Below are 23,654 nucleotides of genomic sequence, written 5' to 3' on the forward strand. Positions count from 1 at the left end.
ATTAGAGGCTAGCTGTCCCCATGCATGTTCTGCAATCACTGGCAGCTAGAATTAATCAAAGCTAAATTGTCTTCCCAATTCTGCAGCACAGAGTGAGGATTCCTGTTAGCTCTGCACACGGGGAAGCACACAGGAGGACAGGGAGCATATGGCACATGAATAGGAATGAAGGGAAATGGGTTTGCATAAGTTATGCTTTTGGATGTAAAGGAGGAATTTTTTCACAGAAAGGGATCTTAAACCTCACCTGGTTCCTTTTGGAAGACAGAAATGAATACTCCCACCTTTACCTAGGAATTTCTTCAGGTAGCTCTCACCTATCCATGCTGCTCATGCCCATGGGAATTCACCTGCAGAGGTGGAAGGCAGGTGATGCACCAGCACCCCAGGGGCTGAGGGGGAGACTCCAATCCTCTCCCCCTCAGGAGAGATTTAAGGGTTTGAGGGTATCCATCCTCTAACTGCAGAGCTGACAGCTGGTGCTCACACGAACCCCACAGCCAGGAGGGTTCCTGCCCAGCCCTGGGGTCCCTGGCAGGGTTGGGGCTACACCCACACCTGTGAGCAGCAGAGCAGTCCAGCCCTGAGCCTCTCCCTGCTGCCCACCACTCCTGCTCCTCCTTCCCACAGCCCCAGGGCATGTGAGCCTTTCCTCAGGTGGGGAGCAGACCCCCGTGCACATTTCCCACCCACTGGTGGGAATGGAAACAAGGGACAGCCACCCCAGCTGCAGCAGCTGGGGTTGTAAAGCTGCCCTGAACTGCACAGTGCAAAACACTCACTGCCTTTGGCCAGCAGCAGCAACTCAATGCCAAATCATCCCACCTGATACATCACACCAGAAGTTAGCTATTACCTGTGACCAGCAGGGATTGTTTATTCATTTGGAAATGCATTTCTCACCAGACTGAGGAGCAGTGCTTTCCTCTGACCCTGGCCTGCACAAACCCCACAGTTCATGCTTTCCAAAGGCCTGTGCTGAACATCCCTTTAATCTGGTTAAAATTCATCACCTGAGGAGCGTAAGTCTTGTCTGCTTGTGAAGAGAAAGCTAAAAATCAGATGAGGAATAGTGCAGCAAAAGTTTAGTGTGTGTTAGTGTTTCAGTCATAAATTGAGATATTTTTCTGGTTTACTCTCTCAGCTATTTTAGACTCTGCTGTGCTGCAGTCTGACATGGTGGATAATTCATCAGCCGGTATGTCTTTTATTATTATTACCGTTACAAAAAAAAATCTTGAGTTTAGGAGAAACAAAACAATAATTTTGCAATAACGTCACAACACGCTGGGTAAGAACATAATAAACCTTGTTATTATGGTCCTGGAATAGCAAGGAATCACTGAGCACGGTACACATCCATCCAGAATGCTTAAACCACCCCGTGGATAAAATGAGCTCTCAAACTCAAACAGACTCACAAAGAGCACTCAGCTGCATCTTTTGGGCCAAAACCTGGATCTGCTCCCGCTGCAGCTCTGGGGCAGACATTGTGCCAGCACTCAGTGACCGTGGGAGATCATGGAACCATGGAGTGGTTTGGGTGGAGGGACCTTCAAGCCCATCCAGTGCCACCCCTGCCATGGCAGGGACACCTCCCACTGCCCCAGGTGCTCCCAGTCCCAATGTCCAGCCTGGCCTTGGGCACTGCCAGGGATCCAGGGGCAGCCCCAGCTGCTCTGGGCACCCTGTGCCAGGGCCTGCCCACCCTCACAGGGAGGAATTCCTTCCCAATATCCCATCCATCCCTGCCCTCTGCCAGACTGAAGCTGTTCCCTTTGTCCTGTCCCTCCAGGTCCTTGTAAATATTCTTTGAGGTGTAAACAGGCACAGCCCCATGAGCTGTCAGTGCAGGGTTGATTTAACTGTGCTGACACTCTCTTGGCCATAATTTTGTACCAAAAACACCCTCAGGTGACAGAACTCCAGCCCCTGGGTCTCTGCTTTGCTGCAGGTCACAGCCACTGCACGTCCCTGCTGTGCCACCCCCGGGCTTCCAGGAGACTGGGGAGCCAGCCCTGGCAGCTGGGGGCTGAAAGGGCAGGCAGGAGTTATGGGGAAGCTTTTGGACTTGACCTTAGCAAGCATTTTTCCATCAAGAAGGTGCTTAAACACAGGCACAGGTTTCCTGGAGAGGTGGTCGGTGCCCAAGCCTGGGGCTGCTGTGCCAAAGGCACTGGGATCTCGGCTGGAGATGGTTTTGAGCTGGAGCAGAAACTCTCCACCAGAGCAGCTTTTGAGGCTCAGAGTTCCCAGAAGGAGCCCAGAACTCCGCTGTCCTTCCTCTGCACTCCAGCAGTGCCCGTGGGTGGCACTTCCCTCCCAAGTGCTGAGCCTGCCACCCAGGCAGAGCCTCAAGGAGCTGATGCAGAGGAATTTCTGGATCACCAGGGCCTCTCCAGCACGGGAAGCTGTCAGGAGGCTGTGCTGAGAGCTGCCAGGCTGAGTTAGCAGTGACACTTTCCTCCCACACCCTCAGAGCTCTCCCTGCACGCTCAGGACGGATTCGCCTCACGCTCGCGGCCAGGCTGGGCACGGCCAGGGACCTTGGCACAGGGAAGGAAAGAAGGTGAACCAGTGCACATCTGGGATAACCTCAGTGAACCAGTGCACATCTGGGATAACCTCATCAGTGGCTGCCCCTCGAGCTCCTAATGGGGTGTGGAATGCCATCGGAGAGCTTCCTGCTTTTATCAAATATTGCCTATTTCAGCGGTAATTCAGACATCGGCACCGGCGCCTGACGCAAACTGTCTGTGTGCATATGGTCTGGCAGGAGTGGGAAAACATGGGGAATTCTGAACACACTGCCTCCCAGGGCACTGTTTCTGAATATGCTGCCTTCCAGAACTGTGTTTTCTGACAGCCCTACCACACACCCAGGACCAGCACGCTGAGGCCATCTCGCCACAGGGAGCCATCTCATCCGTGCAGGAAACAAATCAGCACAGAAATGCTGAGTGCCAGCCGTGCCCTTATGTGCCTCCAGCCCAGGGCATTGCTCTTCACCAGAGAACAGCCTCTAGGAAAGAATCTGCCCATTTCCTCTGCCTGGGGGTGCTCCGCCTCCCAGCCCACCTTCACACTCCAGAGAGGACCCAAACACGCACCAGGCACTGGCACAGGCACCTGGATGAGGTGTCAAGGCAGGATTAACAATCTGTTTTCTTCCATCAATACACACAAAAGAGGACAATCTGGACAGAGAAACACAAAGGTTTAAGAGGAACTTCCTGCACCAGGGGAAAAAAGCAGCCGCTGCATTAGGATATCAATCCATCATTATTTAAGGATATTATTAATTAGGTCAGCCTGGACTCTTGCCTTTACTTCTCCTATTTATTCCAAGATTGTGAGGAGAAAACATCTGATTCTGGACACAGGGTTTCTATTCTGTGTCTGTTCTGTGTGCAGGGACTTTGACGGGCAGCAGGAAGGGATGCAAAGCGGGATTATCAGTGTCTGTCCCTCACAGAACCATCCATGGAAGCACAGTGCTGATCCCACAGCAAGAGCCCTCTAAAATGTGCCACCTAACCAAGTCACACTTAGCCTCAGAACAAAAATCACATTCAGTTTTAAATGTTCAAAAACCATAGTGGAGTTAGGAGGCCTAAAGATTTTTGTGGCTTTTTTGGCTCAGCCTGTAACTCCCAGGAAATGTTTCATCATTTGATGGTTTGCATCTGCCCAAAACTCCCCAAGCACTCCCTGAGTCCTGATTTTTACATTTCAATTCCATTCGGGTTGGAAGTGGCACAGGATTAGCTCATCTCATCAGGAACATCAGTTCAGGGAAGTTCACAAATAATTACGTTTTAATGAATTCTAGTCATTTGCAAACTGATTTTTATTTTGTCCTTTTATTAAGTAGGATGCAAAATTATGGCTTTATCAGCACAAAGAAATTCCTTATCTTGCCACAAGAGCAAATAATCCATTTTTTTTGGGATTCAAGTGTTATTTTTGGGGGTGATAAGAGATTTTGGGTAGGGACAGATCTCATACTTGTACTTTTCAACTTCCCAGTTTTACAGTAAACACAAGATGAGAAAAAAATACACCACATTGAGATGTCTCTGATAAGAACATCAGGATGAAATTGAATTTGTGGCTCATCCATTTCTTTCATGTTCCTCAGAAAGAGAAAAAATATCAGCTCAGAAGAACATGGGAGAAATATAACCTTTGGATCCCTGTTTTCATTTTCCTCCAAAGATTTAGGGAGGGGCTTCCCTGGGACTTTATTTTTCTGCTGTAGACTCCACTAAACCAGGTCAGAATGGCCAAGTGGCAGCGGGACTGGGAGAGGCAGAAACAGGATCACATGAAAGGAGAGCAGAATTCACAGCCTGCAGTTTGGACATGCAGTTAAGGTGTTCAACCCTCAGTCTGATAAAGGCACGTGGCACACAGGGCACTGCCCTAGGCAGAAACATCTCCAGTGCTCCTCAGCTTCCTAAACTGGGCACCAGAGCTGGGCCCCAGGTGCCCTCCTGTGGATAGCTCTGTTCCTCTCTGCGGGGCCCCTGGGCAGAGGGCAGCTGCTCTGGCTCTGCAGGGTGGCCAGGCAGGGCAGGGCAAGCAGGAGGTTCTCTGGCAGGGAAACGACTTTGATTATCTCCAGCCCTCAGGGCAGAGCCCAGGACTTTGTTCAGTGGCACCTGGGAGGCAGCGAGCTGGGCAGGGAGAGTGGGTGTGTGCCAGGGTTACACAGGAGGAGGTGAAATCCACCAAATCCAGGAAACAATCCCATGCATCCAACAGCAAAGCATGTAGTGCCAGTGCCATGATGGGCAAGGCAGGGGAAACAAAAGCCTGGAAGGGAAAAACACAGAGGGGAATTTGGGAAGAGGATATTAATTCTTGCTCCAAGCAGCATATCATCTAATTCTTGCACTAAGGACAGTGCTACAGAGGTCAGGGAGCACTGTCTGAAAGGCAAGGGGGTGCAATGAAATAACACTAAAAGGGTTCTGACTACCCCAAATGGAAATTAATTCCTTAAAATAGATGGCCCCTTTGCAAAGAGCTGGACACACATCACAGGATATGTCAACGATGCCATTACCCCGTGCCTGGTTAAGAGAGCTGCCAGCTTTACAAGGATTTGTGCCTGAGGAAAGAGAAACACCAGGAAGATGTGGCCAGAGTTATTCTGTGCTTCTCCAAGAAAAAAATCCAAGCTGTGCCCTATCCCTACCTTGTCCCCAGCCCAGAGCACTGAGTGCCACATCCAGGAATTCCTTGGACATCTCCAGGGATGGGCACTGCAAACCTCCCCAGGCAATTCTGTAGAATTTTTCCATGAAAAAATTCTTCCTCAAAATTATTAAAACTGAAATGATTCCACCAGATGACTCCATTGCTTTGCTTAGACAGCACTCCCAAGGGACCCTCTCTCTTCCCACCTCTCCAAGGAGCTGCAGAGGAACCCCAGGAGCAGCCAACATCCCTGCAGGATCCAGGATATCTGAGGGCACACACTTTATCTCTTCCAAATGTGAACAGCTCTGCAAACCCACCATGTGAGCAGGCTCCCTCTCCTCTGGCATTCAGCACCCCCAAAAAGGAAGCAAAGTCATTCTTGTGCCAGGGGCTGACTTTTCCTCCCCCTGCTGAGTCCCCCCGGGGCTGGCTAGGGGAGAAGTGCCCAGTTTGCTGCATGTCTGAAGAGAAGCTGCATCCCTTCAGAAAGAGCCACTGTGTGCATCCACAAGGCAACAAGGGAAGCTAAATAAACACAGGAAAGAGCAGACAAAATTTTTGCTTGAGCACTACATCTGGTTAAATAGAAATATCTGGAGCAGAACCAACGCACAAAATGCAATTTGAAGCCATTTTTCAGTGTTCAAGCAATTAAGTGAAATCCATACTTACAACAAAAACCTCTTCAGAGAATTAGGTTTTATTTGCCACTTTAAGGAACTCTCAGCCTGGACAGGTACTGCTGGCACTGTTCATACTTCTTTGGAGAGCAGCAGAAAAAACCACTGCAATTCCACATGGACAGCCTGCAGTTACCAGTTTTCCACCTGGGCTGCACACCATTGATCTTGACAAATGAGTCCTGTCAAAGTGGCTTCTTTGTTCCCCTACAAACTTCCTCTGTGGTCAGTTTGTCTCCTGAGGCTGATCCAGCCTCTGGGAAATGCCTCATCGGATCAAAGTTATTCCCATCAGACAAACTGCAATTTATCCTTCCATTCTCTTTGACCAAGGGATCAGAAAACAGGAGGAGGCATTGAGTTAAATGGAAAGCAAACCATCAAATTCATGATTTCTTCACACATGGATCAAACACAACAAACTCTGCTTTTAGCAGATGAACACCCCCACAGCAGAATACACTTATTTATGAAAAAAGAAATGTTTCAATGTGAGGACAGCAGACTTATGTTCATCCTAAGCACACACACAAGAAGGAATAACCCAGGAGGGAGAATTGTAACCACAGTCAGGCTGGAGGCAGCTGGGAGAGTCCCAGGTTATTGATGGATATTGAGGGGTGCCATTTTTCAGCAAAAGCACCGTGTCCCACTGTTCTCATAATCCTGGCACAAATTGGTGGCTCCTGAAGGGACTGCTCAAAAGCAGAGAGCTGCAAGTGGGACCTGGGCAGGTTTGGGGTGGGATTCCCTCCCTCCTCACTCCAGTCCCATGGGCAGGGACTGTCCCCAGTGACCTGCCACACTCTGCTCTCTGCCCCACAGCCATTTATTTTTGCAAAACCATTAAAGTTTAAATTTAAAAAGTGAGGTTTCAGTGCTGAAATCTGCATCAGGCCAGGCAGTGATGAGCCACCTAGTGCAGGGTCCAGGAGAAGGATGGATGTTCTCTAGAGGCTCACTAAGTATTTTATTTGCCTGTTTGGGTTTTTATTAGTTTATTTAGCCATTATTTTTTCCTCTCTATGTAGACAGGCTTGTAGAGGGGATAAGATAATGTGTTTGCACATTGCAAAAGCACTCGTGGTGAGCTTCTGTCTGAAGCTTCTCATCTCAGAGTTTCCCCACGATGCTCTCCTTTGTACAACAAACAGCTCCAGCACATTTCCCAAACCTGAGTGACTGACACCTCAAAAGAACCCACAAAACAGAGTAAAGACAAAGCCTAGGGGGAAAAAATTAAAAAGAAGCCATAAAGAGCTTTATAACTCATAGGATTGAGATATATAAATAGGGGTTTAATCTTCTAGGCATGAGTAAAACTTCCATTTCTCCAGCTTCTGTGTGGTTGAAGCCCAGGGAGCAGCAAACGGCTTCCCAGGGAAAAACCACCCAGCATTCACACTGCACTGGATTTTCCACAGGAGAAGGCTCCCAGCTCCTTTCTGAGCCTATTTTAGGAAATGTATCAAGCAAAGGAGAACAAAGTGTCCAAGCCAGCATCTTACACTGTGACCAGAGAAAAAGTAAAAGGGCAAAGGAGGATTTTTTTAGAATGGCCTGAACCTGAAGAGCTCTGGAAAGCCCCATGGGCCAGGGGCATGAAGGAAGGCAAACAGCCTGCTCTGTGTTCTGCTTTCTCCAAGTGCTCCCTGCAGGAGAAATTTCTGGGAAGCTCAGAAATGCACCCTGCTGCAACTGCCCTGACGTGGGGCTAACCCAAACAGGGCATGAGACAGCTCCTACACTCACCTTAAAACAGGACAGTGGACTGGGTGTGGTAATTTCTGTGTCCAGTAAAGGGCTACTTCTGTGCCCAGAAAAGGGTTATTTCTGTGCCCAGAAAAGGGTTATTTCTGTGCCCACTAAAGGGTTATTTCTGTGTCCACTAAAGGGTTATTTCTGTGCCCAGAAAAGGGTTATTTCTGTGCCCACTAAAGGGTTATTTCTGTTTCCAATGGGTAGAAATGAAGCAACTCCCTGTCTTTCCTCTGCACCCACCCTGTGCTGGCAGGGGTCAAGGCCACCCAGTGGCACAAGCATCTCCATTTCTGTGGATTTGCAATCTTTACACCATTAGGAGATGGAAACTGGAAGCTCAGGATTTCCCTGCAGTTCTGAATTGCATTTCCCATTTGCTCCTTGCGGAGTGTGTGCCTGGCCAGCACCTTGCTCAGCAGGCATCCTGTTAGGGCTTGTCTACACAGATATTAGGCATCTTTATCAGCACCCCAGGAGGGGGAGTGAAGGCAGGGCTGGAGAGGAGCCAGGCAAGAGCTCCCTTTGCACAGCTCGGCAGCCTGGGCTGCTCTGCAGTGATTTACTGACACCTCCTCTGGGCTCAGCTCCGTGTGCTCATCCAGGCAAGTGCGTCCTTACAGCCCTCTGGGGACTGGCACAGGGAAATCTGCAATATTTCCTGCTTCTTGGGGGGAGAGAAGCCAGATTTCTCAGGGAAGTGAAGGTGATTTTAGCACACATGGTTAGTGGAGGGCTGGGGTTGAACTGATTCTCTCAGGGCCTTTTCCAAACAGAGTAATTCTGTGGTTCCTTGGCACACAGCAGGGAGTGTCCCCATGTTTGTGTGTTCCTCAGGGAATTTGCTCCTTGCTGTGCCATCCCCCCACCCTGGGGAGGAAGGAACCCTGATTCACCATTCCAGTTCCCTGGTCAGGAAAGAAAGGAGCACTCTGCCCTCAGTGGGGCTCAAAATGCAGTTTTAAATACCTAATCCTTTGGGAATAGGTACATAATCAACTGTCATGATCTCAGGAATCCTTCCATGTAAATTCCTCCTGCTGTTATCCCTCTTCCCCATAAAACCCCATGACAACAAATCCAAGAATCTCTTCCTGGTGTGGCTTTCAGGATCTAAAGAACCACTCTGCTTTTGATGTAAAAAATGCTCTGTGGTTGCCAGAATTCCTGCATGGGAATGAAAAGCAATGTTACTGGTAAATATTAATATAGCTGGGTAGGACTGGACAACCACAAAGCCCCTGTGTCTTTGTTATTCAGGTGCATAAATGCCTATCACAGCATTATCTGAGGACAAACACAGAGAGCCAGAGTCCAACTTTTCTGTCTCATAAAGTGACCAAACCACTTCAGAACAGGAAAATGGAGAGAGCTCCAGAAAGCAGAGTGCTGAATGAAAGGCAGGGGGTTGTTTTCAAGGGAAACCTTGCCTGCCAGGTGGGACAGCCCACCTGAGAAGTGAGAACTTTGAGTGGGTTGCAAAGCCTGATGTTGTCCCTGATATCCTGGCTTACACATGGAAAATGAGCAGGTGGGTGACCTTGAAGTGCTGTGTCCAAAAATCTGCAAAGCTAAGGAGAGACTCCACCTCAGCAGGGCACTCAGGAAAAGGGGATTTTTTTGGGAGATCAGGAGATGCTGCTCCTCTCAGGGCATCCTTTTCTGGCAAAGGGAGGAGAGAGAAAACAACCAACAGCACAGATGCACACCCCAAGCTGTGAAATTCCTGCTGCTGTTGTTTAACCTTGGAATCTTCCTTCAGGACTAAAAACTCCCATTAGGATGACTCCAGAAGGAAAAGCAACCTCCCTCTGTTCTCTTAGCTGGTTCTTTCCTTCCCTCTCAGCATCTTGTTCAACCAGAAGTAAAACTGGGGTTCGAGTTAATACTGAGGGGAATGGAGGCTCCCAGCCTTTGGGGATGGAGCAGCCAACAGATGGAGCAGAGCAGAGCAAATGGGATGCAGCTACAGGAAATAGCAAGAGGGATACAGGCAGAAGATTATCCTCTCCAGTTGATCCTTTTCATTTGTGTGGATACGGGCAGATGCTCGGAGAAATGGGAACGCACTGCATTTGAAAGGGATAAAAGGAAATGCAGTCTGATACAAGGGATAATTAACTCAGGGAATGTGTGGCTGCAAGGTGATCCTGAGAGCTCAGGGTTGGGGGGATTCAGCAGAAGAGGAGACTGGGAGGGTGAGAACAGCTCCATTACATCAGATAAGTTGAAATGCAGAATTCATTCGTTGGTAATGGGCAAAACACCAGAGGGTGAGGAGCTGGGAAGGAGCTTTCTTGGGGGATATCTTTCCATAATACTCCATTACAGGGTTTCTAATTTCATCCTTTCAAACCTCTACCACTGAACACTGTTTGACATTGAAAACTGAAATGAAAATGCTCCAGAGGATGCTCATATTGTAATTCCTCTGATTTATGTAACCATTTCTGGGAAGTGCCTATTCTCTGAAAACAAACTGCCTGAGCGTGCAGATAAAACTGCATTTCAGTATTTACCTGGGTAAAATTAACCTTCTGCTTCTGAGCCCACAGTGAGTCTGATCTGTGCCCTGGGGCCCACCTGCAGCCCCTTGGCCAGGGTGGGGGACCTCAGTCAGCCCCAAAGGCCTCCCAAGAGGAGGAGCCCCCCTTAAACCCGTGTTCATTCCCCCTGCCACACTGCAAACCCCCTCTGGCTCCCAGGAAGGTGGGACACCTCTCAACAACTGCCCAAACCACCTCTGGTTGAGCATCTGTGTCTGCAGTGCCATCCTGCTCCCAGCTTGGTGCTCGGGGGGCAGGGCTTTCTGGCTGGGCTGTGCCTGGCACTTGCACCATGTGCTGGATGAACATTTGTGGCTGGGCAGAAACAACCCAGCAGGTTCCAGCTCGGAGGGGAAGCCCATTCGCTGTGATTTATCCACTTGCTGCAGAGGATAAACACTGATGCCATCATGATTGCCCCTTGTAAAGATCCTGTCATCTGCAGCAGCCTGTCTGTCCCAGCTGCTGTGGCTGCTGCTGCACAGCAGTGAAGCCCTGCAAGGTGACTGCAAGTGACAGGCTGGCAGCAGCACTCAGAGCTGCCTGGGCACTGCCACTCTCCTCATGTTTAGCACTTCCAGAGACAGCAAACTCCCCGTCCTCCTCACAGTTTGGCCATAGCTTTTCTCACCCTGGCAAGAAACACTGAGTGTCTTTGAGTCTTAATTCAAAGGTATCCCCGAAAGGAAAATCAGGAACCCTTTACTCCCTGTTAGCTGCAAATCCATCCTGGCACTGCCTTGGAGGTTTTCTGAGCACATCCCCTGAGCTGCTGGATGTCTGAGTTCCCAGTGCAGTGTTCTCTCAGGTTTGGGGCACAGCACAGTGTGCCAGGATGAGAGAAGAGTGTTTGAGAATTTCCAGACAGCCCTGGCACTAAATCCCACACCCTGTAATCCCTTAAGCATGTGGCCTGCTGGAAAGCACTGGAGTTTCACTAAAAACCAGGCATAAACACAGCTCCCACACACTTAAGATTATCATCAACCTGCCAGTTCCTTCTTATCTGAGACTTTTTCCATTCTGTTTCCTTCTCTTTATCCCCTCTGTGTATCAAGCTGGTGCTTGAGCCCATGATGACAGGAGATTGTGAGCCTGCAGTTCAGAGCTCCTGCAGGGCTCCAATCCTGAATCCCAGAAACAACAGCACCTCCAGAAGGGTGGGGGAAATTCTCTCTCTGACTCTGTGCTCCTCATCCCCAAGAGATGATGCAGACTGAGCTGTGGGGAGGGGCAGGTCTCACTTGTGGAATGACAGCACAGTGCCCTGCTGAGCTTCCCCTGCTCCCGGATTTCCTGGACAGGTTTGCCTCTGCTGAAGGGAGAGCTGAGCTCCTGCTGGCCCCTTCCCTTGCTGTGTGCCCACAGCCAGGCTGCAGGGAAGGAAGGGGTGCTGGTGTATTTCTGTGGCTTGGATGGGAGCAGCAGGAATGAGGATCCCCCAGATCAGCAAGTTTCAGCCAAAGCACAAACTCTGTGCAACTGTGGATCTGACTGCACACCTTCAGAGGCTGCAGCGTGGGCAAACCTGCATTTTGGCTGCTCCACGTATAAGTTAAGTCATGGGCAAGGTTAATCCAAACACTTTCAGTCCCTTTTTCAGACAGATTTTCTAGGGAAAAGTACCTGTGTGCATTTAGAGATTGATTCTGGAGGGAAATTACTTTTTTTTTTTTTTAAATATTCACTAGGCATGAATACAAAGGGGATTTTCTACTTTGCGTAGCTCACCACTCTGGGCCTTTTTTATTTGTCTTTGGCTCTCTCCAAGCAGGAATGTGCCAAGCTGCCTGCAGTTCTTCAGCTGAGTCCTGGCTTTGGGAATGGTGGGGGCTGCCCACTGCCCCCTTTCCTTCCCTGCTACTGCCCCGTGCAGGCTGATGGATCCCCCAGCTCCAAGGCTCCCCAGTCTGGGTTCCTCCTCTCCCACTCTCCCTTCTCTGAGCAGTTGTGCCAGATGATGTTTAAATATGACCCTTTTAATCAGGTTACTCAGTGTAACACAGGCAAAATGGTGATGAGATGGATGGTGCTGCATTCCCTATTTTTATCTCCATTGATTCTCCCGTGTCTCCCATGAATCACCCTCCTGAAGAAGTGACAGCTTTATGTCAGCCACAACAGGGCTGTAACAATATTAGCTCCAGCACCAATTCAGCATGACACCAGAATTGTGTCATGCTTGACCCTGTTTGATAGAGCCGTGTACAGAATCTGTGCTGAGCTGCACAGGGCCAGACTCTTTCCTAGTAACACATCTTCCCATCTAAAGGCAGCTTTGTGCTTCTACTGCTCCAGCCACGGGATTGCTGTAAATAACAATGTTATTTCTAGAGACTGTGGCTAAAATTCACCCCAGCTCTTCAATTCCAGCCTCCTCATTCCACCCTAGCTGGAACAACTCACTGCTCCCTGCTGCCTGCTGCAAACCAGGGGACGTGGGCCTCCTTACCCTGCCTCTGCTGGGCTGAGGAAGGCAGGGCAGAGGAGGAAACCTGTGCAGGAGTGGGAAACCTTGGCACAATCAGCGGCTGGGGATAAAAGAGAGAGAGGAGGAGGCCTTTTCCTGCTGATTTCCTCAAACTGAGGGAATACAGAACCTTCATTTGCAGTTTGGATGAGCTGCAGTAAATTGCCCAACTGTTCTCTTCTGCCAGAATAATGCACTTGCCAGAACCTCATCACTATAAACTGCTGCAGCTCCATTGACTCCGGCACAGACAGAGCTGAAGGAGTCTTTGGGTCATTTGTTCTTTTTTTTTTTCCCTGAGAAAAAGTGTTCTGCCACTTAAAACAAAGGGCAGGCAGCCAGAAGAGATGCTTTTGTACCAAATTTTCTCACAGATTTTCTGCAAGAGCTCACAGACAAGAGCAAGGGCTTGGATTTGAAAGAAGTTTTGCAGTTAAATTTACAAAATTTAAAGCTCTTGTCACTGAAATTTCCTGGAGAAGCTGGATGTGAATTCATTGGGCTCTGCCTGTGGCCAAGGAGGTTTCTAACAAGGTGACTCCCATGGGACAAGGACCGAGGTCTGACTCTTTGAAAGCCTGTGCCCCCTTTCTTCAGCCCTGCCAACAGTAGCAAACAATTTTAAATGTGAGGCAAGAGCTTGTCAGCACCACTTTCCTCAGCAGGAATGGAGCCTCATTCTAAGAACTGCCATAAAATACACTCTTGGTGCTGCAAACAGATGAGTGCAGACATAAAAATCTGGATTTTTAGCATTAATTAAAGCTCCCCAGCAAAGTTTGCTCTGCACCTCCTAAACTGCCTTATTTAAATTCTTTAAACCCCCCAGTTCTCACTGTGCAGATGCTCTGGCACCACAGAGCAGCTCAGCCCCAGCTAAACTCTTCTTATTAGGACTTGCTAAAAGTCATCAATTCCAATAAACACGCCAGGGAAATGCCAGTTCTCACTTTTTCCTGACTGGGGAGGGGTGATGCCTCCCAAGGGCTCTCACTGCCTCAAGGACAAAACTGGATGGAAAGGCTGACTCAGGGTTAAGACAGGGAGATGGTTCAGCAGACACACTGAGCTGATCCCAAAGCCCCGTGTCCAGGTGAACCATCCCAGTTCTCCCAGCCCTTCCTCCCAGCAGAGCTCACCCAGCAGCTCCAGGTCCTGCCTGTGCTGTGCCAGGGCTGGGGCAGCTCTGCAGGGGGGTGGCCATGGGGAGCCCTTGCCACCCTGTCTTCCAGCCTGGGAGCTGGTGCCCACCTCAGGAACTGTGCTGCCATTTCCAGCCAGCAGCCTTGGGGCTGCTGTGCTCCCTGGCTTTTGTGTGCAACCACGGGAGACCATTCCTAGGAGGAAACTGCACTGAATTCAGCTCCAAACGAGCAACAAAGCTGTTTTGCACGCTGGACCTCGTGGGTGCTGTGCATTTTAAAGGAGGCCCCCCCAGCTCTCTCCCAGGGGCCTGTACAGGTGGGGCACGGAAGAGGCAAAGGCAGGCTGGGATCTGCCCAGCATGGAGAGCCAGAGGAGAGGGCTGCAGGCAGGAATGCAGCCTGGCTGGGAGTGTTCCACGTGGCTGGGTCATTTAAACCCCTGCATCCCAGCACAGGGTCTGGCTGAAGGGGAAGGGCTGCAGACAGCACAGGATGCATTTCCCCAGCTCCCCTTCCTCACGGCAGCTGGCATGGCTGCACGACAGCAGCAGGATGGCAGCTCCCCAGAGCACTTGCAGTTCAGGGCACAGCCACCCTGACCCCATCTGCAGATGCCTTTGCTGCCAGGACGCGGCTCAGCCCCGGGCTGTGTCCCCGGGGAGCAATGGCAGAGGAAGGGCTTGGGCAGCAGAGCGAGAGCCAGCCACGCTGGGGCACGACAGGCTCTTCCTTGCACAGAGAAAAACCTCCATTCTTCAGAAAACACTGCTCAGAAACCGAATCTTCATGCAGCTCAATGGAGCAGCCTCATAATTTACAGCAGCAGATAAAGCTGGGAGATGTAATGTGAAATATCTGAAGCAGCTCTGCCCCTGATTTAAAATGCACCTTGGGCAGCAGAGCCTGAACTCCCCTCGGCGTGTGTTTCTGGCAGATAAGTAAACAATTTGGGACTTTGTGAGATAGTCACAGCCAGGGAAGCAGGAGCTCACACTGGGCTGCAGCTGCAGAGCCCCACTGATAAGGTTTTGGGGTGGCTGGGCACAGCTGAAAGGAAGCGGCGCCGGAAGAACAAAAAGCGGTTTGTGTACAAGTTGTTGGATCAGAGATAGCGAGGAGAAAGACATCATTTTTACAGGAGAGCTCTCAGAGTGGCCTCGGTGGCACAGAGCTTGTCACAGGGCAGAGAATGGGGGACAGGGGGACACAGGGGACAGGCTGGGAAGCTCAGAGGACATTTCTGGCTGTGTTTCACACAGGCACAGGGAGCTGGACTCCAACCTTTCCTATAAACATGTGAGATTTAAGAGTGAAAGCCCAGAGGATGGGAAACACCATACTAACGCTGAGTGAGCGACTCCAAACCCCCACTTTTGTTACTCACTGCACACCAACTCCACGAGATTCCTGCCTCCTTTACTGCAGCCTTTCCCTGTGGCATTTTGCATTTCCTATTTGTAAGTACAGGCAAAGGAATTGGGGCTTTAATGGGGAAGAGCTCCATGGGGATCACCCAGTCCAGCTCTGCCCCTGCACTGGACACCCCAGGAGCCCCAGCCTGTGCCTGGCTGTCTGAGCCCTCCTTGCACTCAGGCAGGCTTGGAGCTGGTTGGCACCAGCCCAGGTTATCACACAGAATGGGTTTGAACAATTCTGAGTGAAAACAGCCCAGCAGTGACTCCACGTCCTTCTTGTGCCCTGTTCCAGGTATTTACTCATTCCTCTCCCATTCCCACAGGCTGTCAAGGATCATCTCTTTGATTTTTTAGTCTTTTCCTATGCGCTTTCTGAATTCTGAGATGAATAAAAACAAGCAAAGGCAAACCAAAACAAAAATATTTCAGTCAGAAATGGTCATTTAGTCTCCAAACTGCAGGCAGGAATTCTGAGGTGGCTTACTCATGGTCTGCTTAACAGTTCTTGGTGGTTTATTGCTCCCTTGTTTTCTGTGGCCAGCTAAGCTGTGATCCCTACGGGCCTGCTGAAGTTACTGACGGTGCATTCCGAGTCCCTGGAAGGTGTGGTACAGCTCCAAGCCTGACCTAACTCTGGAGCAGCTCCCGTGTGACAGTGGCACTATCAAAGGGAGTTTTACAAGTGTCAGCCTGTTGCTGCAGCAACCTGGCTGCTCTGACTGCTGATAGGCACAGCTCTGCCTGATCCGGGCTCAGATGGCTCAGATGAATCCCCTGGGGCTGTGCCAGGGAAATCGGGATTCATTTGCAGCTCCTCGAGATGGAGGAGACTGTTCCAGGGAAACTACTCCCGAAATTCCTCCGGCTCCCCCTCCCTCATCCAGAGCCTTTGTGGGAATGGCTGGGCTGGCACAGGCCCCAGGACAGTCAGGGGAAACCTCTTTGTGCCACAGCAAGGAGCTCTAACCTGGATTTGGCTGGTTCTGTCTGCTTCCCTGAGTGTGAGCACAGAAAAGGGGATTTGGGGCAAGCAGGAGCTGCGGTTTTGGGAGCTGTTTCACTCGTTTTACCCTCTGGGTGTTTGCATGTCAGTGCATCCCATTTCCAGCTCTCCAGATCTTCATGGGGCTGGGAGGGAGGCGGTGGAACCAAGGGCTGTGAGCACTGAGCTGAGCCTTTCCCAAAGCCAGGGTTCAGCCCAGCCAGCCTGGCTGGAGGATGGCACGAGGACATGTGCAGCTTTGGTGGAGACCTCAGGATCTGGAGGCACATCCACATCCCTGCTGATGCTCCAGAAGCCTCGGCTGGGAGCAGGAGGGGCAAACCCCGTGCTGCAAGAGAACAAGTCAGGGCAATTCTGGTTTGTTCTCTTACACCCTGTTCTCTTGCCACTGAGCAACAGACCAGGAAAACCCTTCATTACCTTCCCAAAGGGCACAATGCCCTTCTGGAGAGGGCTTGAAACCCAAAATGCTGCTGCTGTGTCCAAAATACCTGTAATTACAGAGGGCCTGTGTGCCACAGTGGAGAGGTCTGTGGGAGTGCCAAAATGGCGGGAAAATTGCATTGTAAGACCCCAAAAGCAGCAATTTCCATGGATTTGCCTTCTAATTATACCATCCAAGAGTTTAAGGTGTAGAAGCTTTTCTTCTCAGTACTGGCCTGCTGAATCACACTGAACCTGACTTTTCTAATCCAGAACAGCCTGGCAGGACTCTGTTCTTTCCCCCTCCCCATGGGAGAAGGACAGTTATCTTCAGATTGTTCTCCTTCTTTTCTTACAGCTGCCTGATGCCGTGCCTGTAAAACAGACTTTCCCCTCAGACTCTGGGATGGAGAGCACCCAGGGGTGTCTCTGCCTGCCCGTTCTGCCCCAGACAGGTGGGACTGAGCAGCCTGAGCTCTCTGCAGGGCTCTGAGCAGCCTGGCTGGGTGCTGCTGTGCCTGAAGCACGGCTGATCCAGCCAGAGCAGAGCCAGAGCTGTGCTGAGGCTCCAGCTGGGACACAGTGGGTGTCCCCTGGCCCTGCGTGGGGAGTGCTGCTCACCCAAACTCTGCTTTCCAGGAGGACTCTGACTGCCAGTGCCACCCACCAGGGCCGTGGTGGCTCCCAGCAGGGTGGGAGAGGGCTGCTCCTGGGCCCCAGCCAGAACCAGTGTGCTGCAAACAGAACTGGCCTTGAAACAGGCCAGGTTTGGGTGTGCAGGGCCGGGGGCAGGACATGGGAACAACCTCAGTGCTAAAAGAATTTATAACTCTCCTCTTTTAAACTTGCGCAGTCTGAAAGCTCAAAGGAAAAACAAAAACCAACAGCAACTAGAAGGTGTGATTGCAAAAAGCCTGATGGACCAAGAAAAGGAGCTCAAAACTGAGCCTTTGACACCAGTTCTGCCTCTCTGGCCACAGAACCTATTTCCCACTGTTTGTGCCACCCTAATTTAGTGAAGCTCTAAGAGTATCTAAGGAACTTTCTGCACTGACAGAAGAATTTAAAAAGAAAGAAAAGAAGAAGTTACTTTAACAGCCCTGTCAGATACTGGCTCCTGTAGCTGAAGTGAAAACAATGCCAGTGTGGAAAAATGAAGCTGTTTTGATTTGGAATTTTGATTTTGCCCTGAGAAAGCAAATTCATCATTTGAGAGCTCACAATTTCCTGGAAAATACCCTCAAACCTTCAGCAGGGAGAGAGAAGGAAGGGTAATAACCTCCCACTGCAAAGCTTGCCCAAGATCATAAACTCATTACTGCACACTAAAATCTAAAGTCAACCCAAACTAGGACAGACTGGGCTTGCTGGTCACAGCCCCAAAGCTGTGCAGTAAAACTAATCAGTTCTGGGCTGGGATTTGTTTCCTCTGCTGCAGTACAATCTATAGTTTAGTTGGTCAAATCAAGCCTTTCTGAGAAAAGAAGATTAGAGGCAGTTGTTTAAAGTATTGAGGGGGGAGCAGGATTTAAGCTTTATTACTGACCAGGACATACAAACCAGACTGTAATGAAAAAACACTCTTGGGATTGTACTTCCAGCCCAAATGGAAAATGTTGAGAGAGGACAGGGCCATATGGAGGAGCTTAGAGCTCAGGCAAGGGGAAATGTCCTGGAAATCTGAAATCGGGTGTTGTGGGGAAGCCAGGGGACTAAAACAACAATTAGCACACCTGAACTCCTGCAAACAGCCTGCTGGGCAGGAGATGAACCCTGGGAAATGGCTTTTTATTCTGTTTGCAAGGAAGGCTCCTCCTGCCCCAAGCACCTGATGGCAAACTCTCCTCCCCGGTGAAATCTGGGCAGTTCCATCACTGCCAGGACCCTGTCCCGTGTTTGAGCTGCTCCCAGGGCTGCAGAAGGGAGGCTGCAGGGTGCCCCAGTGCCAGCCCAGTGTCAGTGAGGGGCAATGATGAATTACCCAGCACAGCCCAGTGTCTGCTCACCCAGACAGCGAGGGGAACTCGGCACGCTCACCCACGGAGCTCCTGGGAAATGCAGCACTGCCACACCTACATCTGGCTTCATTTCGTGCTCTCAGTCCCTCAGCCGTGCCTAAACCACCCCAGCTCTGCTCCAGACCCAGCCTGCCTCCCTCAGTTTGCACTGTCTGGCCTGGGGACCTTTCCCTGGCTGTTCCCCCCAGCCTCTGGGGACAGGCAGTGCAGGACAGAAGCCACTCACACCCCCAGGTTGTATTAACACAGCCCTGGCTGGCTGCTGCAAACCACCACAGCCCTGCATGATGGAGTGTTTGAGGACCACCCTGCACCTCCCCAGCTCATCCCTTCCCTGCCCAAGGAGGTGTTTAGGAGGTTCTGGCCATGGAGGCCAAGCTGGTGATTTTCTGGAGACTGCAGGTCCCCAGCAGTCACCACGTCCTGGCACAGCCACCCACCAAGGCAGCAGGAGTTCCCTTGCTGAGGGGTTGCAAAGCATTTTGCACCAGCATTTTTAGGGATTTTTAACTCAATTACCCATTTGAACTCAGCCAAACATTGCCCTGCCTCCCACTTGTACAGTGCTGTCAAATCCAGTGAGGAGGGAGAGGTGTGAAAATCAAATTTTGGATGCTTTGGTGACAATCCTTTAGAAATATTTGCGGCCAAATAGTTTTCCCTAAGTGTAGAATAAGGAAACTTAGGTAAAGTGTATCACAAAGAATTGATAAACCACTGAGCACTCAGAGTCTAGTGAACAAAATGTATTTGATGTCTCATCATCTGGTGAGAAAAATGCAGCTGCATTTCCTGTCATATCATAAAATGGAATAACTTGTAGATGCCTAGTAACAAATACTGTAGACTAACATTTTTCATGATGTTCAAATATGATAAGAGATTTTCCAAGAAGGGTTTTTGCCATTTCACACTGATGAAGCTCAGATGTGTGTTAATACCACTCCCTCCACAAACAAAATCTCAAAAAGAGTTGGTGAAAAGCAGCAGATTGGCAGAGAAATTAATGAGGTTTCTGTCTTTATCAGTCTTGTGAGGGCAAAATGGCAATTTCACACAGGAAAAGAACTCACAGCTTGGGGAAATCCAACAGAGATTTTGAAGTCTATATTGAAAATTCCAACTTATTAGAAATTGATATTTGGTGGGTTAGGTTGCATGTGTTTTGTTTAAATCTGATATTTCTCAGCTGGAGGTAAATGTTATGGGGCTAGTCCTCTATTGTGGCAAACACAGTTCACTAAATTTGGGAATTTTGCTTGAGTAAGGAGTAAATCAGTGCAAAGGACAAACCCTCATGTAAATACTCCATTTACAGACACACACAAATTACTGAAAATCCTTCTGGCTTCTGTCTCCTCACCCCGAGCAATTCCTGAAAACCTGCCCATTTGTTCATTTCCAGGAGCTGGTAATTTCAGAGATAATTCCAAGACTCATCCATTACTTTTTGAATAACTCCAGTGTTTCGCTAAGAACTTGCTGTTGGTCAGTTCTAACCCAGAATGGAGCTCAGATGATGACCATCTGTAAATTTTCACATAATATCACTGGATTTTACCCTTTCAACCTGTTCAGAATCTGTAATCTGTCCAGAAATGAGAGCTCTGCGTCCAGCACCAACAAATGGATTATTCTGTTGTTGCTGAGATGTCTCTGGAAGCTGTTTCTGCACCTGAGCATCTGCTCCAGTTCATGACCATTCTTCCTTGGAGATCATTTATTTCATACAAGTGGTACAAGTAGCACAGACAGGAAGGACTTGGTGCAAAAACTGACAATTCCTTGGAATTCAGTAAGAAATATTGGGGTCATGAACTTTAAATACACTTTTATGTAATACAGTCTGGTGGGTGGTGTGCAGATAAAGATGGTATTTCCTTGGACAGCTCCATTAGCTCGTGTGTCAAGGGAAAAGCTTTGGAGCAGGAGTGGGGAAGAAATACCCAGTAAGACACCAGCATTTTATTTTATTCTATTTTATTTTATTACTGAAACTTCAAGCTCCATCTTATCTCAAAATCCATTCCTTTTATCCTAATGAGTCAGTTTTACATGGTCACACTGCCATCCCTCATCTTTTGTTTGGAGAGCTGGAAAAGGAGTCGTTAGTCAGTGCTGAGGAATAACTAGAATTCATATCACTCACATGTCCTTTCTCAACTAATTAAACACCACCAAGACAATCCATTCATCCCTATTACAAGCCAGAAAAAAAATTAATAAAAAACAAATCTGAAAGCTCCCTGTCAGTGGAAAATGCAATTAAACTCTGAGTGCATGAATCCGGGCACAAACTGCTGCACTCTCTCCCCTTAATTAACTAAAACACGGGGAAAACAATCTGATGGCTTAATGGCGTTTCCTTTGCTGTCAGAAATGCTTGGGGACGATTTTGTGATGTTATCACAAAGAGATTTGGAGGAGTTACTGCCATTACTCCTCTCTGCCACCTCCGAGAGCGACAGATTCCACTGAGGAACTTTGCAGCCCTTAACGGATGGGAAGGATTAATATTTTATAACATCATTACTCCACAGGCAGCAGAACCACGGCAGGAAGGATACACTCAATATTTCATGCATTCCCAGCCCCTAACACATCGACTGCGCTGCACATCCCTCCGCACGTGTGACACTGAGAGCCGAGCACTCTGTCAGCTTTGTGCCTGGCTCTGTCCTGGTGGCAGTGGCAGGGGGCAGTCAGCGCTGGGCTCCCATCCCTGCGTGCCCTGGGGGAGCAAATCGGACCCAGGAAAGCACCGGCACAGCCCGCGGCACAGCCCGCACCCCTCGCAGGGCGATGGGCTCACCAGAGCAGCGCAGAACTTCTGCGGGGCACAGGGCGGCAAAGGGGGCACCCCAGAGCTCTGCCCGGCCCTGCGAGCCTGAAGGCAGTGCGGAGCCGAGCTTCCCTCCTGCACACCGGCATTCAGGCTCAGCCCAAGCCCTTCAAACGCTGGCACGCTGCTCCTTCCTTCAGAGCTATTCCCACTCAACCAGAGTAAGTCAAAGCAGCGTTTTTGGGGCTGCCAGAGCATCCCGCTGGTGCCTGCGGCTCAGGGATTCGAACAGATTTTCCTCCCCAGGTTTCACTGGGGGAAATGTCCCTGAATCCCCGCTGCGGCTGCCCAGCTTGCCGTGGTGCGTGCTCCCGGCAGGGATGAGCAGGGGAGGGCGAGCTGCCCCCGAACCCCCGAGGAAAGGTGAGCGCCCCCCGAGCGGAGACAGCTGGGAGCCGGGGGAGCATCCTCGGCTGCGGGGGCCGAGTGCCCCGGCTCTGCCCCGCTCCAGCCTCTGCCCAGCACTCGGAAGGCTGCGCCCTCCTTCATTTCAGTGCTCCGGCCGCGCGTCCTTTGCTCTCCGGGCACACAAGGAGCCTTCCCCTGGGCTTCAGGGAGCGCGGCTGCGGGCGAGCTGAGCGGGGCTAGGGCTGGCGGGGCAAAAGGCACCGATCTTCAGCTCCGCACGGCAGCGCGCCTTTGGGAATTGCGGGATGCTCTCCCCGGCGCCGCAAACAGCTTCTTTCCTTTTTTTTTAAATTTTTTTTCCTCTTGTTTGTTTCCTTTTTCCCCCGCCTCATGTTCAGTGTTTGCCAAGCGAAAGAGGGATAAACAGAAACAGCGGCGTGCCAGATTCTGCCTACATCTTTCCCACAGTCTCTCCTAACCCCGAACTCTTCCGACACTTTGTATTCACCGTCTCACTTGACTGACACAAGAAACCCACTGTAGGAAGAGAGGCTTCCTGTGAGCCGAGCCCCGTTTCCATGGTGCGGAGTTTTCTACTCAAAAATAAATTCCCGTTCCGCGGAGTTTTCCGCGGAGCTGCCCCTGCCCGGGGAAAGCGGCAAAGGCGCCCCGCATCCCCCCGGTCCCCTCCGGAGCCTCAGCCGCCCGCCCTGCGCTCCGAGCCGGGACACTCCGCATCCCTCGGCACAGATTTCAGGGTCGCCGAACCCTTCTTGCGGCGGGGACAGAGGTGCCCGTCCGCCTTTGGGAGCCCCTCGCAGCGTGCCCCGCGGAGCGCCCGGAGCCGACACCCCGCGGGCTCCGGGGATGCTCTGCCGGGATCCCCGCGCCCAACTTCCCCGGCACCGCTCACCGGGGCGAACTTTGGGCAGCGGAGCCCCGGCAGCACAGCTTCCCCGAGCATCCCGAGCATCCCTGAACATCCCCGAGCATCCCCGAACATCCCCGAGCATCCCGAGCATCCCCGAGCATCCCGAGCATCCCTGAACATCCCCGAGCATCCCTGAACATCCCCGAGCATCCCCGAACATCCCCGGCTCCAGAGCGGCGGCCGCGCCGAGCGGGTCCCGCTGCCGCCCGGGCGAGCTCCCGGCGGCCCGGGAGGTGCCCGGAGCCCCCGCCCGGCCCCGCCGCGCCCCGGCGGCACTCACCGATCCGCAGCACCTGCTGTGCGCTCCGGGGCAGCCCCGCCGCGGCGCAGAGCAGCAGCAGTAGGAGCCCCCCGCCGCCGCCCGGGGCCGCTCGGCGGGGCCAGCGCGGGCCGAGGCCGCTCGCCATGCTCAGTTCATGCCGGCTACCCCCGGGCGGGCCGGCTCCGCGCCGCTCCGCGCCGCCCGCCCATGGCGCGGGGGCTCCGCGCTGCCGCCGCCGCGCTGCCCGCGCCCCCCGTGCCCGAGGGACGGAGGGAGGGACGGAGGGAGGGAGGGATGGATGGAGCGGGAGGATCCTCCCGCGGGGCGGCCCCGGGCGGGGCCAGGCGGCTCCGGGCTCCGCGCGCACTCGGGGACACGCGCGCGCACTCGGGGACACGCGCGCACACGCGCGGAGGAGTCCGGGCGCGCAGGGACACCGACAGGGACAGGGACAGGGACAAGCCCCGGAACCGCTGCCCAGGGAGGGCGCGTAGGAGATCCCCGCTCCGGGGACATCCCAGAGCCACCCGGACGCGTGCCTCTGTCACCCGCTCCAGGAGGCGACAGGGTTTCAGTCTGGAGGCTCTCCAGAGTCCCTTCCAACC

General features: G+C 51.5%; 1 protein-coding gene across 1 annotated transcript in view; it reads right to left on the minus strand.

Annotated features, from left to right (window-relative positions):
* The window catches only part of LOC103818441 (glutamate receptor ionotropic, kainate 1), a 105,522-nt gene extending 82,328 nt beyond the window's left edge, over positions 1-23,194 (minus strand). The window contains exon 1 of the mRNA XM_050977425.1: positions 23,068-23,194. Within this exon, the coding sequence (XP_050833382.1) occupies positions 23,068-23,194 (127 nt within the window). The remainder of the gene's footprint in view (positions 1-23,067) is intronic.
* Between the last annotated feature and the right edge of the window lie 460 nt (positions 23,195-23,654).

The sequence above is a fragment of the Serinus canaria genome, chromosome 1, assembly GCF_022539315.1.
Source record: "Serinus canaria isolate serCan28SL12 chromosome 1, serCan2020, whole genome shotgun sequence".
Taxonomy (NCBI): domain Eukaryota; kingdom Metazoa; phylum Chordata; class Aves; order Passeriformes; family Fringillidae; genus Serinus; species Serinus canaria.